A 14,980-nucleotide genomic window follows, 5' to 3' on the forward strand; every position below is an offset into this window, starting at 1 on the left:
GTCTCACACTCCTAGCTTTGCCATTGTAGGACTGCGTGGAAACAGCAATGGTATAATTCAAACAATGATTGCAAATTCCCGGTTAAAGCGTGACTTGCAGAATCCACTGTATCATCATACAGACCTCTGTTTCTGGGGGAAAAGATTAAAGCCCTGATAAGGGCCCCTTATTTATCATACACGTTGAGAAGAGAGTGGGTTGCTGGCGAAAATAAATGCTTGGAATTTATTTAATGACTCTTCCAGTAAAAATAGTCTTGTATCACAGAGCGAAACATTGTAACTTAGAAGAGACATTCCATGATATGTCTGTCTGGACGGCCTGCTGAAGGTCAGCAGGCTGTATGAATCACATCAAAATCACGGTCATGTATCATTAATATTAGGTGGTTCCAGCAAAGATAAGAAAGTTTCAAGGCTTTCAAGTCTTCACTGTCTTTCCATGTGTGCACATGCACAGGTAGACACATGCACTCATCTTCAGATGGAGGGTCGGGGGAGACAAAATATTCTTTTACAGAAAGAAAAAAGGACAACAGAGTAAACTTTCGGAGCTCACAAGGTCAGGCACATGTTTTGAGTCAGTCTGCTCCACACAGAAAACCTCAGCAATGAAGAACAGTCACAGTGATAGAGACCTCCCAAAAGCTGCCTGGAAGACAGATAATCATCCTTTACAAGGAAATGCTCAGATGTAATCATCAGCTCTGATTCAGATTTTTTTCTTTTTGTTTGTTTTTCTTTTTTTCTTTTTTAATTGCCTTTTATGGCTCGATTCGATAAGACAGCTTGAAACACATGACAGGAGGTGAGATGAGAGAGATGCAGCAGCTGGCCGCATGTTCGGGCTCGAACCGCGACCGCTGTGGCGCGGACACAGCCTCTGTACATGGGACGGGTGCTCATCAACTGATTCAGATTTTTAAAATTACTCTGATTGCGTTTTCTATAAAACATGCAGAAGCACTCAGTCAGAGCACAGCAAACACAAACAGGATTATTAGCTGTCATCATCTGAGCGCTTTCAAGTGTGGATTTGTCTGACGAGTGCATCCCGTGAACAAATTCAAGGTTACTCAACTTTGGTCATGACACACAATACCAGAGTTACAGAACTGCCATCGTTGCCAAATCATCACGTATTCAGCGTAGTGTGGCAGCACCCCCGGACTCTCAAAGGAAGAAGAATAAGTGGAGAAAAACTGATCACTGGGTTTGCTGTATCGATTTTGATCATTTGTTTTCAGTCAGTCTGTCAGCCTTGCTATTGTTACACAGTACTGTGCTTCAGCTGAAATCAAATAGTGAGTCAAAGTGAAAGGAGTCAACCTTAAAAAAATCAAGAGAAAGTGCAAACGTTAAAATAGCTTTATTATTGTCCTCATACATATGAACATTCAATCGAAATGTGAAACATCTTTTTTTTCTCCTGAAACTGACATTGAAAATGTAGTTTAAAAAACAATGCGATAAATAAAGGTAGCGGACAATTCGCAGATAATCTAACCACTGATTGAGCCAGCGTCTTGTGCTTTTGATTCTAAAAACGTGGGAGGGCTTTTGACAAATTGCACACTCTTACAGCATAAGGCCAAAATATTTCAGGCACCTCCTCGTTATTTATGAATTCTCTGCAGATAAATCGTAGCATTTATTTCTCAGCAAGCCATGGCTAAAAACCAGGCAAGAATTTCTGAGTAGACGTGGCAGAGTGAATCGAGTTCTCATCTGCAGAGTGATGGAAATGATGATGAAAGTCAGGGCGGAGTTGCAGACACATGAAGGATTGAGGACAGAGGCCGAGATAAATCATCCTCAGGGGAAAGACCTTCACTGTAGTCAAGGTGAGAGAAAGAGGCCTCGCGCTGATCGTTTTCCGCCACTGAACAGGTTGTCACGGTGTTGATCTCTTTCCTGACTGGAGAAGATGAAAACTTTGCCCAAACTGTGTCTGTTCAAAAACTGCAGCCCTGCTTGCAATTCAGTACACATGCCTGTGTGAACAGAACGTGTATGCATCACATGCTTTTACGCGACTTGTTTATTCGTCTCATTTGCATCTAGATAGGTTTGTTTGAATGCGTCTGTCGTGCAGCTGAGTCCTGCTGTTTGCCACTGATACCGGGACAACGTTGTCCAGCATTGTTGTGTTGTCTCCCTCCGACACAAATCATCTGGCCGTTTGTCTTGGCCCAGCTTCTTTCTTAGTGTCAGAGCTTCAAAGTCTTGTGCTTTTCAAACTCTCTTCATCCTAAGCTTTCAGCCCAGGTGCCAAGACAACATTTTCTGCAAATCACTGATTCGTTGACATCTGTACGTGTCATAGACGACGTGGGATATTGACTTTTCTATAAGCTGCCTGTAATCACATTCTCATCATGTGTTTATGACCTGACTTTCACATCCAGGCAAAAAGGCGCCAAAGCCAGTGACCCCAGTTCAAGGCTGTGTTTCAACATTTTTAAGTGGGAAAACGCTAGCTAATTTAAATATTGAAAAAATTGTTTGTGGCAACAAAAGAAAAAATATATTTGGGGCAGAGCCAGCGTCTTGTTAGGTCTGAAGGTCCGAAGGTCAGTGGTTCGATTCCCCTGGTCTGCGTGTCGAAGTGTCAGCAAGACACTGAGCCTCAAACTGCTCCTGGTGGTCGGCACCTTGCACGGCAGCCAGCGCCATCAGTATACGAGTGTATCTATGAATTACTGTAAGTCGCTTTGGGCAAAAGTGTCTGCTAACTGTCCTAGATGTAAATTGTATTTTTGACAAGAAGTCTGGAGATTTCTAGCCATGTTTGTGGCGACCAAAACAGGTATCTCAAGCCCAGGCATGATCTTTTCCTAACCCCAACCAAGTGGTTTTGGCGCATAAACCTGACCAGATTGTGCACAACATTAAAGCAGATGTTCAAACCAGAGGAAACTTAATGTTGCATCACATCTGCAGTTTGCAGAAAGTACATAACCAATATTCATACTGGCATGACTGGCATGACTGGGTTAAAAAGGGAGTCTAAATGATGAAATCATGTGTAAACATCAGTGTGAGTTGCATTTCTGACACAATATGCACCTGTCATGAGAATGAATGATGTTCTCCTCCTCAGACATCAGTGTGTCCACTCCCACAGAGGGCCAGCTTTCAGTCACACATATGACTTTGCAGAAAGAAGATCAGGTTTTTTTTAAAAAAAATTTTTATTGTTGTTTTTTTTTTTGTAACAATCTGAACTCCTTTAGTGAATGTCAACATGTCTAAATTTGGATTATTTCGTGAGAAACAATTACCCAGAGGAACATAAACATTTGCGTATCTCGAGCCAATTAAATCGCGTCTGAATAAATTGGAGAGATCCTTCTGGATTGGCTGATGGCGCAATTATCAAAAAAATGAGTCAGACCGAGCAGGAAACGACACTATTTGGGATTAACTCTGTTTATTTAGCCGACCTTTGACACATGCCTGACGGGCTTTGGGAACCTGCTGGTGACTCATTCAGTTCTCCGGTCGGTCCTGTCCCTCTGCCAGCGCCAAACTGCAGGGGCCACTTCATTCTCGGAACCGCCGCCTCGGGACCGTATGGAGACCAGCGTCTTGCGCGCAGCTCGATGTCCTGGAGGAGATCCTAAAATAATACAGCGCATGGGACACTACCTCTACCTCTGTGGGGACATAAAACATGCGAACCCCAAGCCTGGCTGTCTCAGTCGGTGCCAACAAACTCCAACAGGGAACTCCCTCGACGTGTTGTGGAGCCGTTTTCTCCGCTGAGCGCGCACTCCTCCAGCATCCTTGAACATGACTTCGGGTCTGCCTGCCTCTAAAGCCCTCTACATCGGGATGGAGGTGGTGATCGCCGTGTCGTCGGTCATCGGGAACGTGATGGTGGTCTGGGCTGTGCGTATTAACCGCTCCCTGAGAGACACCACGTTTTGTTTCATCGTCTCCCTGGCCTTGGCTGACATTGCGGTCGGGGCGCTCGTCATTCCCCTCGCCATAACCATCAGCATCGGACTCCAGACGCACTTTTACAGCTGCTTGCTGGTCGCCTGCACCGTGCTCGTCCTCACTCAAAGTTCAATCCTGGCGCTGCTGGCCATCGCCATCGACCGCTATCTGAGAGTCAAGATACCCATGAGGTAGGCGGAAAGGTGAATTCTTCTAGCTGTCCATGCCTTGCGTCATGTGTCTGAACCGCTGCCTGGTCCAAGGGCACGCACCGGGGACGGTCATGCGGGGATGTCCGTTTCAGATCCGAGCAGAAGCGGATGATATGTAGCGTCCAGGTGATGTCTCATCATTTTAATTAGTTTACAGTGAAGGGCTGCGCGCATCAGCTCTGACATCTCACAGCGAGCCAGTTCGTTTTTTAACGCTGCGCCAGTTTATCAACAGCTTTCAATATGAATTCACATTCGATTTAAACTTGTCAGATCATCTTTTATTCATTCAAATCAGTGCAACACATAAATTAATACAAAATATGAGCACAAAAACCTGAACATATCGTGACCAGCAAGGGCTGGAAGGTAAAAGATAAATCAGATATGAGCTGCCCTCTTCTTTAAAACTATCCTCCCAAACACTGATACTTGACTTTAAAAGGACTTTGACCTTACAGTTGAACCGAATATATATAGATCGTATTGTATTTTAAATAATTAATAGTGTTGTAGAAAGAACCCGAGACTTATACATATGCAGTAAAGATACTGTATTAAAATGTCACTTGAGTAAAAGTGAAAGTCACCTATAAGAATGACACTTGAGTAAAAGTGTCTGATATCAAAGGCAGAAAGGTATCAACAGTAATCATCAGACAATAAGTGGACTTAAGTATCAGGCATACAAGCAACAATAAATTCATCATTACACATTTGTATATTCTGTGCACTACAGGTAAACATGTTGTTGTCTGTACAGTTATATCATACAAGATCCGATATTTGGCATTTTTCTCAATTACAGTGATTTGTTTCTCTGATTGCTGATGATGTTTATACGTTTATAAATGCACTGCTGGATCTGATGCAGCAATCTGCAAAGTAACTAGTCACTACAGTTATGAATATAGCAGAGTGCAAAGGACAATATTTACCTCTGCAATGTCGTGGATTGGAACTATGAAGCAGACGATGTAATACAAAAGTAAAGTTACCTTTAAACTGAAATTAAATACAGTACTTGAGTTACTGTATCTAGTTACATTCTATCAGGATTGTTTATAGTGGATGAGTGTGTGGATGAGAATATAGATAGATAGATAGGTAGATAGATAGATAGATAGATAGATAGATAGATAGATAGATAGATAGATAGATAGATAGATAGATAGATAGATAGATAATTAGCTTGGTGTAAACAAAAAAATACTTTAATCTATTTATAGGATTTAATTTGGAGTACTCCAGGTCCAAGGGTCAAGGTCCATTTGGCACCTTTAAAGCTGTTGAATTTCACATCTGTTCTCCATCTGCACACCAACACAAGGCACATGTGGCAGTCACACATGTTCTGCTCTTCTTCTTTCTTTTCTCTTTTCTCGTCCGGTTTCCTCGCAGTTAACCTGACGATAAACCGGCATTTCTGTTGCATGGTAACAAGGGCATTTTCTCCTCTGTCCTTGCGTCGCCCGCAATTTTAAGGAAAACTGACAAACTCGAGTTTCCACTTTAAGTTGGCTCATTTAACAATAAGCCTGATGAGTCTGGCACAGAATGCATGACTGGTCAATGGGCTCATGGTGGCTGCTTGATGGATTGCATAATTTCTCAAGCTGGCAACCAGCACACACACAGAAACATGTACACAAACTCCTCAGAAGATGTATATTCCGTTTGCAGTGACGCTACACACGGGAGCAATCAAAACACATTGTGTCGAATTATCTCAAAAATTATAGGCTTCATTGCTGTTCATCAGTTTGCTGCAGGACTGCTCAGCCCTTTTTCATCACACAGTGGGGAACTTAGTCACAATGCAAGGTAATATCTGTATTTATAATTTGGTGTAATGATAATAAAGGTCTTAGGAGTTTAAATCAGTAATCCTCTTTAGAATTTGCATCAGCAGCAGAAAGCGGGATCAGATGCTTCCCCAGAAAACAACAAAAAAAGCCAAAATTTGAGAGAAAATAGACTTCATCCTTTTCCTGTTTAAACTACCACTTAAACCACCTCTGGGGCTCCAGAGGGACACAGTTTAACAAGCGCTGATTGCTTTTTATAGTGGATGTACGGGAAGCACACTGCTATGATGAGGATGTTGTGTGTGAGATTAGAGAATGATGATAAGAAAATAAAAAATAAAACTTTGCAAGTGTGCAGAGCCTGAAGGAGTGGATTTGCAAGGTGGGGAAACAAGGATTTAAATTCCACTGGAAAGATGGAGGACAGTCGAACCCTGAAAGTATTTTTTTGGCAGACGGACAACTGATCTTTATGCAGACACGCAGCTTAGCTTTACAAACAGCTTAACAGAGAGGTGAGATAAAAAACTGTCATCACATAAGACCTACTCCAGACCAAGCCTGTTCAAACATTCTTCGAGCACTTATTCATTCATCTTGTGTTGTGTCTTCTTCACTGTGGCTAACTTCTGAGTGTGTGTGTGTGTGTGTGTGTGTGTGTGTGTGTGTGTGTGTGTGTGTGTGTGTGCTTCACAGGACAGGGAGTGAAAGGATAGAACAAAGAGGAAAAGGGCAAATATGTCAGTCTGGCACATATTTCACTGTGTGTTTATGTGCCTGTACAGCGTTAGCAAGGTTAGCCAGCGTCCAGACGGGATAAGAGGAAAAATTTACTTCACGCATGCCAGAGTGTGAAAGTGTGAGAGTGATTTACTCAACCATTTCATCACTGATTGAGTGCTAACTCGGTTATCTGGTGGATTAAGAATAATCAACAGTTTTTTCCACTGCAATAACCTTGCCATATCATGAGAATGACTAATTCATGGACCTGTCCTGATGACTGTGCGCACGGGGACAGGCCTGGTCACATCATTTGAAGATTTCAAAGAACTGCAGATTGTTGTGTTAGGCAACAACTCGCACTGCCTCTTTCTCTCTTGAAAAGCAGATACATGTCATAGCTCGTGTCTTCCAAGAATCTGATAAGTTTCTTAGAAAAGAGCAGGAGACATTTCCAGAGAAAGACAAACAAAAAGAAATTATGTTAGTGGTTTTAATTCATCACAGAGATCAAAAACGAAACTGGAATTTCATGACAAATTAACGGGATGAATATATAATATAATTATGTCCAAAACGTCAACGTCACAAAAATAACAGCCTTAAAGCAAAAGTGTGTAACTTCTGAAAATGGAGATAATTCAGTCTTCCCTTGACAAATGTAACATTTCAGCACTGCTCAACCAGCCCAAAAGATTTAGCCAATGTTTGCAGACTTCTGTTAGATACTGCTTCACAACAAGGTTTATTAAGCCATTGTGTTGACTTCAGGACTGTCCACCACTTCTGCTACTGCGGAATTAGCATTGTTTTTTTTTTATCCCCAAGACTGTTTAAACTAATCTTCTCTGTTCTGTGATTGGCTATAACTACGGTACTGTGGGGCTAGCATTCATTGCTGCTATGCAAGCTGAAAGGCTCTGTTTGAACTCAAATCTCAAATCTGAACTCATGATCTTTCCCAAACCTGACCAAGTAGTTATGGTGCCTAAACCTTACCAAACTGTGAAAAAACAAAACAAAACAAAAACAAAACAGCAACAACCTGCAACTGATTCACTATGTTTCAGCATTTACGATTATCCTGTGATTGTCAATTGTGGCGACAGTGGATACTTTTCAACAAAAAGAACGACACTACAATCACTTTTGCAATCGTTTAGATGTTTCAGTGGACTGAAATAAAAACGAGATGTTTCTGTTTTTTCCTCTTTAATCTAACGTGCAATATGCAAGATTTTAGTTATAAACATTCAAAAAATAAACAATGATTATCATCAGACTGCGAAGAAATAACAGTTTGGAAGATAGGATGTCTATGTATGGTATTGCACAAATTCTACTTAAGTTAGCATGCTAACCAGTTAGCCCCGGCCTGTCCCAGGACAAAGACCCTGTGCTAACAGTGTAAACAACAACATTTTCATGGTACTTCGAGGTCCCAGTTCAAAACCACTAGATGAATAGCTAATTCAGCTTACTAGCTAATGGCAGCTAGTTAGCAACAAGTAGTGGTTACCCTGGTGATATGCTGTCCCATGTGTTTTGAGAATGAACTCGACAGGTGGCCTGTTTTTTATATTGCACCTTTAAGGTGTTAGTTTTCTTAAACTTTTGATGACATGCAATAAAGCATATGAATTAGTAATAAAGGCACATGCAGATCGAAATGTATCATTCACTTTGCAAAAACAGTATAATGGAGAGTCAAAATGTGTCTATCTTCTCCCTTGTTGCTATAGCTACAAGCGGGTGGTGACCCCTCGGCGAGCTGGCACAGCCGTGCTATTGTGTTGGCTGGTGTCCATTGTAGTGGGCCTCACGCCCATGTTGGGTTGGAACAACCTGCAGAGTCTCCGTGACAATGGCTCCCTGGTCACCGATGACCTCTTGGTGACGTGTCAGTTTGAGACGGTCATCAGCATGGACTACATGGTCTACTTCAACTTCTTTGGCTGGGTGCTGCCCCCTCTGCTCCTCATGCTGGCCATCTACGTCGAAATTTTCTACATGATCCACAAGCAGCTCAACAAGAAGGTGGGTACTTGTGTAGGACCAATCTTGTTTGATTTGCAGCAGTCTAATGACAATCCTTTGCCATTTAAACAGGCCTAATATGAACCAATCAGACTAAAGCTAAATTTATATGCTGATGATATTCTTCTTCGTTTTTTCCACCTCTGTAGGTGACAGCTAGCCACACAGACCCCAGCCGTTACTTTGGCAAGGAGCTGAAGCTAGCCAAGTCGCTCGCCCTCGTTCTCTTCCTCTTCGCAGTCAGCTGGCTCCCTCTTCACATCCTCAACTGCATCACCCTATTTTGCCCTACCTGCAATAAGCCAGAGTTCCTCATTTACATCGCCATTATCCTCACCCATGGCAACTCGGCAGTCAACCCCATCGTTTATGCTTTCCGCATCAACAAATTCCGCACTGCGTTCCGGAAAATCTGGAAACTGTATGTGCTCTGTCAGGATCCTGTTGGTCGGCTTCCTCAAAGAGGGAGCCAGAGAGGACAGAGTCATGAGAGGAGGCTGAGGCAGAACGACGATGACGACGATGACGTGTGACCTGTGTCGACTTACAGGATTGCTGTGTAACTGTTGAGTTTCACTCCACTGGTTCACAGAATGGAAAAGACTGGCTTTTCTTTTCATGATCAAGGGACTGCCAGTCAAAATGGTCTTTAGTGGCATCGAAGGATGCCACAGGGATGACAGAGATGAGGGAACTCCATTGTTAACTGACTGATTTCCTCCATCCAACACACTGTAAGAAGGCAGGATGACAAATGTGCACGGAGACAGGCTAAATATCCTGAATCAGACTTTGATTTAAATAAGACTGATTGTTTATCTCTCCACTGGCTTACAAAACGATGATGATGTCTAATGGGAAAAGGGGCTTCTCATCAGTTCAACCTGTTGAACTTGAATCAGTAAGTGTATATCTGTAGCCCATGCGGTACGATAGTAGGGCCTACTGTGGTGCTTTTATGGTGGTGAACTATAACTCATGGCCTTTTTCATGTGAATGTTCTCATATAGTTAAGCATTGTATTGTGTTTTACATTTACATGTTTAGTCCTGTGGCCTTAATGACAGAAAGTGTCACGAAGAGGAACTAAGGCTTTAGCTGAGTCTGTGAATCTGGTAAACAAGTGGTGGGCAACAGGAAGTTTGCACAACCAGCTTGGTGCTTTGGGATGGACCATGACACACAATTTATGTGTATGCTGGCTGCCTAACTGAAGAAATGTAATATCGACTTGTTTGGAATGCCATCACTGTCATCAGACCCATGGCCTTTACAGATGTGCGGTGCATCCCAGTGGGTGTGAAGGTTTTTTGACATCTCTGAGACCATTTGACTGATAGAATGACTAATCCTAGCTAACAGTTGTCGTATATATATATATATATATATATATATATATATATATATATATATATATATATATATATATATATATATATATTATTGCTAGAGAGCTACAAACTTCATGTGACCTTCAGATTAGCCCAAGTACAGTACGCAGAGAGCTTCATGGAATGGGTTTCCATGGCCGAGCAGCTGCAGCCAAGCCACACATCACCAAGTGCAATGCAAGGCGTCGGATGCAATGGTGTAAAGCACGCCGTCACTGGCCTCTAGAGCAGTGGAGACGCGTTCTCTGGAGTGATGAATCACGCTTTTCCATCTGGCAATCTGATGGACGAGTCTGGGTTTGGAGGTTGCCAGGAGAACGGTACATTTCAGATTGCATTGTGCCAACTGTGAAATTTGGTGGAGGAGGAATTATGGTATGGGGTTGTTTTTCAGGAGCTGGGCTTGGCCCCTTAGTTCCAGTGAAAGGAACATTGAATGCTTCAGGATACCAAAACATTTTGGACAATTCCATGCTCCCAACCTTGTGGGAACAGTTTGGAGCGGGCCCCTTCCTCTTCCAACATGACTGTGCACCAGTGCACAAAGCAAGTATCTAATATTATATATATATATATATATATATATATATATATATATATATATATATATATATATATATATATATATATATATATATATATCATATATAACTGTTGCTGCATCATTCTTTTTGAATGGTGAACGGTGAATCTAAAGAACATTGGAGCGCCTCCATGCAGTTAGCTTCAAGCTGCTGTAAGCATTGCTTTATTTTTAGTGTTAAATAGCCGTATACTCCAGTGGTCATTATGATTCACTCATTCAGTCAGATTTTTTTTTTTGTATCCCTGATCACACTGCCCACAATAGGAGCCTCCTGTTTACAGGCAATGGCTAAACAACATAAGCTACCAATTCCACTGCTCCAGGTGACTTATTCTACCAAACGTGCCAAGCAAGGGAAAATGTCATGTCATCGACCGTAACCGCTTATCCCATTCCGTGGGGTCGCGGGGTGTTGCTGCTGGAGCCAATCCCAGCCTCATCTCTGGGCAATGGCAGGGTACTCCCTGGACAAGTTGCCAGCTCATCGCAGGGCCCTCACTGATGAGCAATGTGGGGTTCAGTATCTCGCTCAAGGACACTTCGACATGCAGTTCAGCCCAACCTGGAGCCGGGATTTGAACCAGCACTAGTCGACCTGCTCTACCCATTGAGCTACAGCCGCCTCCGCAAGGGAACATGCTTGAGGAGAATAAAGATGCAAACCGAGGTGATCCAAATAAAGGCATGCAAGTGTGTTGACTTGGAGAGGAGGAGTCAGGGGGTTGCTATCTGCAAAATGGAGTTGAAGTTAGTTTACATGATGACAATGCTTACAGCAGCTTTCATTTTTTGGTGATAATCATTTTAACACTATAATGTACCTCTGCTGTACACGTTTCACCACATATTGCAGGTGTTTCCAGTGACGCTTTCTTTTTCTTCCTCCTGATTATGACGAAGTCCTTATGGCAATGTAGTATTGTCACTAATTCTCCGTCATTTTTGCTCTAGGATTATATTAAACGTTCGACAAATAATTTTTAACGGGTATACAGTCTAAATTTTATACTGATGCCTTTAATTGACCCCCCTAAACAAACAAAACCAGCGGCGAGAAGCTTGACTGTCTTCTATATAGTTACCTTAGTTATTCTTGATGCCTGCCACCAGATCTGATTCCAACTTGTCCGGGTTGCAAAACAAAAATACATTGCTTCAGTTGTCCCACTTGCTTTCAGAACAAATGCACACACTGGCTAGATCAGGATTTTTACATCAGGATGCAGTGGTGTGCAGGGGCCGCCAGAAAAAAACGAAACATGAAAGTTCCTTGTAGCAGCTTTAATTTGACCAGTGTTGCCCTTTAAAATGAGTGTGATTCAACTTTAAGGATATGTGTTGAGCTGGGACTGCTAATACTTACAATATGTATTGTATGTTTCTAATGTATGTATAAATGTTAATGGAAGCTACTGCATAGAACTCAGCTTACTGATCAAACAGTTGTACATCTCTGACATGTCCTCTGACAGCCGTTGAGCGAGCAGATTGTGAGATCCGTCTTCAAAGCATCTCATTAGATTTTCTTTATGACGTATTTAGATGTAGAGAGGAAAGTAACCAACAACTGTAGCAGCATATCATGCACCTTAATTTCAATAATTTCCTTACTCTGTATGTGCTTTAGCAGGTGGAAGCATCAAAATCCACTCCGACAGAAAATAGCATCTCTTTCTCTCTCGACACGATTCTCTGCATCAAGGCTGAAGCTGAAGCTGAAACTATCAGCGGTGGGCCATTTTTTTGTGGACACGCATCGATCTTCTGTCAGACAGCAGGCTCATGTGTGAATGAACGAGCAGGTTATGGGGAATGCAGGAATTCGAGGGTGAGGTGGGACCGGGCAAAAGGAATATTCTGTTTACAAGGGAACCAGAGGGAGAGAGTGCAGCTGAGGAACTCACCAAGAGTGGAGGTCAACATCAAGGCCACCCTGACACTTTCCCATCTAATAAAGAGACCTGTTAATGTGACCCCTTAACCTGCTGTGGCACTGAGTGTTACAACCTACACAATATATAGGCAGACACATACATATGTCTACAACGGGCAGTTGTACTTACTGTATTTCCAATGCTGCTTTTGTAATAAGGATTTCATGTGATTTTTTTTCTCACTGTGTGCTTATGTGAAATGCTTTTACAGCCACTATATGTAGAATGTGATATTATATGTACAGTATATTATGTTATACTTCATTCTGTGCTCTCTGGTTGAGGGTGAAGATGTGCTCATTGTCTAACACAATGTCTTTTATGTCACTACCACTAGGGGGCACATACATTTTAAATTCTACATATAGTGGCTTTATGTTTTCATCTGTTTACTTTAACTGAACCAGTGTGACAAATGAAACATTATGTGTGCAATATTCTCAGATGTACATTAACAATATCAAAAGGAAATTCTGCAGTTTAGATCGTGTATGTGTAGACACTGTATATCAGTTTTAAGTGCTGGATGATCTAAGCATTATGTGCCGATATTGTATACTGTAATTATGAAGGAATATGTGAATACATATATGTGAATAGATGGGGTCAAAACACAGACTCTTAATCCTGGTTGAATGTGTGGATGCGGACTGTGTCGATTGCTGTGCCGTTGGAAAATAAACTTTTCCATTAAACATGTTCTTACCATGAAACCACTGTTTACTTTCATCTGGCATGTTTCAGCGTCATGTAACTATAACTTGTGTGCCATAATTTCTCTGTCTTTCTTTTGTTGTTCTGACTTGAAGGGGCATTCACGTGAACATTCCCAGTCGTAAAAAAGGTTTTTCTGGTCATTCTGACACTGTATTGTGACACAAGCAGGGTGTCTGCATTCTGGGAAAAATGAACACCAGAGTGCTTCAGTGCTTGCAAGGTTATGACGACTCATGTTAGCGAGCTTTGATGGGATAATTAATATGTCTGTATGCTATTGAATTAGACCTACATTGTATGAAAGGGTTCTTTGAGACCCTTTAATCTTCATCTTGGGATCAGTGCAGTGTGTATGTATTTTTTGCCACACTAATATAATGGAGGTGTGCTTTTTTTCCTAAATGAATAGAGGCCCTTGTAAATGGAAACACATTTTTAAAGGTGTGCACCGTGTCTGTTGGAAATATCCATCTCATAAATAGACCAAATGGATTCCAGGCTTCTTCTTCAGCCTGTAAAGCTTTTCACTGTGGATTCGCCTCCGAGCTGGTGTCATGTGTGGAGTCTCAGGACTCCCCTGTGATGTCTTACAGAGTTAGTGTGCAGCTGGTGCAGACAGCATCACCGAGAGGTGAGGTGTTAGTGCTCAAACTTGTTTTAGGAGCGGCTAGTCCATGAATGCAATGGCTGTAGATTACCTCAGATCAAATAAATAAATGTCAAGCACATTTATCTAACCCCAGAACTCATTTTTCTGTGAAGAAAGTATTTGGTGTGTGTTGTCTCTGACTGTCAGCAAGAATTTCTCACATATTTATGGTCACCCTTGACTTTCCGGCCTCTTCACTGAGGTGAAAATCCACAGTCAGATACCTTTACATCCACGTGTGAACTGCAGCCACAGAGCTGCAGGCTTGGTGATGATCCCAAATCTGCAAACGGAAGAGAAACTTGCAAACGCCACATTAAAATTGAGACGTGGGCTGAAGTGGTTCTTCTTTTTCGTCCCTTCCAATCACACATTTCCCTGCGTGTTCATGATGCTTGGCTGGTTATAAAAAAAAGTGGGCAGCAACTTTCATACATGGCATCTTAATGATTGAAGAGGCTCCGCACTGCACTCTGCTGGTTACACCCCGGTAATGAAACAACATATGAGTCAACGCAGACCTGTGGAGAGTTTAAATCTTAAAGCAAGATATTTACTTTTCTTCGCTCAAAAGTCATTTGAAGATTTGTACACAAAACAGTTTAGTTAAATTCTTCCGGTGGTAAATTATAACAGAATGTAGGTTTAACGGGTAAGAAACACATGCTGAAAAAACGTGGGTCACCTTTAAATTCATATTTAGAAATCAGCAGTTTTTTTTCACAAAGGCACCATGTTTCATGTACATATATGGTAAAAGAACAATCTTTCCAAACTGAGATATGCTTTCCTCTTCCAGTAGCACAAAACACATTTGTTAGAGGTGACATTTCTCATATCTCGAGTCATGTGCTGGCTTTATTGTCCTCCTCCAAATGTAATGTTTCCAGTTTATCTATCTGATTAAAAATGTTACAGCCTGGAAAGCGCTTCATGAAATATGGTCACTGTTTGTGTTATTATTGTGAGATAAAGAGG

General features: G+C 41.9%; 1 protein-coding gene across 2 annotated transcripts; it reads left to right on the forward strand.

Moving 5' to 3' along the window:
* The first annotated feature begins 1,436 nt into the window (after window positions 1–1,436).
* On the forward strand, window positions 1,437–13,335 carry LOC119021947 (adenosine receptor A1-like). Of its 2 annotated transcripts, XR_005075808.1 has the most exons (4): window positions 1,437–4,136; window positions 8,431–8,725; window positions 8,875–9,626; window positions 12,330–13,335. XR_005075808.1 is itself a non-coding variant. In XM_037102554.1 (3 exons), the coding sequence occupies exons 1-3, from the start codon at window positions 3,796–3,798 to the stop codon at window positions 9,256–9,258; spliced, it is 1,020 nt and encodes a 339-aa protein (XP_036958449.1). In that variant the 5' UTR covers window positions 1,437–3,795; the 3' UTR covers window positions 9,259–10,101. The 2 variants fall into 2 exon arrangements, 1 of the variants encoding a protein (XP_036958449.1); XM_037102554.1 differs by lacking the exon at window positions 12,330–13,335 and having other exon boundaries at window positions 8,875–10,101.
* Window positions 13,336–14,980: the final 1,645 nt, after the last annotated feature.

Source organism: Acanthopagrus latus, chromosome 6 (genome assembly GCF_904848185.1).
Source record: "Acanthopagrus latus isolate v.2019 chromosome 6, fAcaLat1.1, whole genome shotgun sequence".
Lineage (NCBI taxonomy): Eukaryota > Metazoa > Chordata > Actinopteri > Spariformes > Sparidae > Acanthopagrus > Acanthopagrus latus.

Bases quoted from the DNA above. Each gene is read 5' to 3' on its own strand.
- LOC119021947 (XM_037102554.1), top strand. From the start codon at position 3,796: ATGACTTCGGGTCTGCCTGCCTCTAAAGCCCTCTACATCGGGATGGAG. The intron at 4,137-8,430 runs GTAGGCGGAAAG...TTGTTGCTATAG, and splicing joins AGAGTCAAGATACCCATGAG to CTACAAGCGGGTGGTGACCC. The intron at 8,726-8,874 runs GTGGGTACTTGT...CCACCTCTGTAG, and splicing joins ACAAGCAGCTCAACAAGAAG to GTGACAGCTAGCCACACAGA.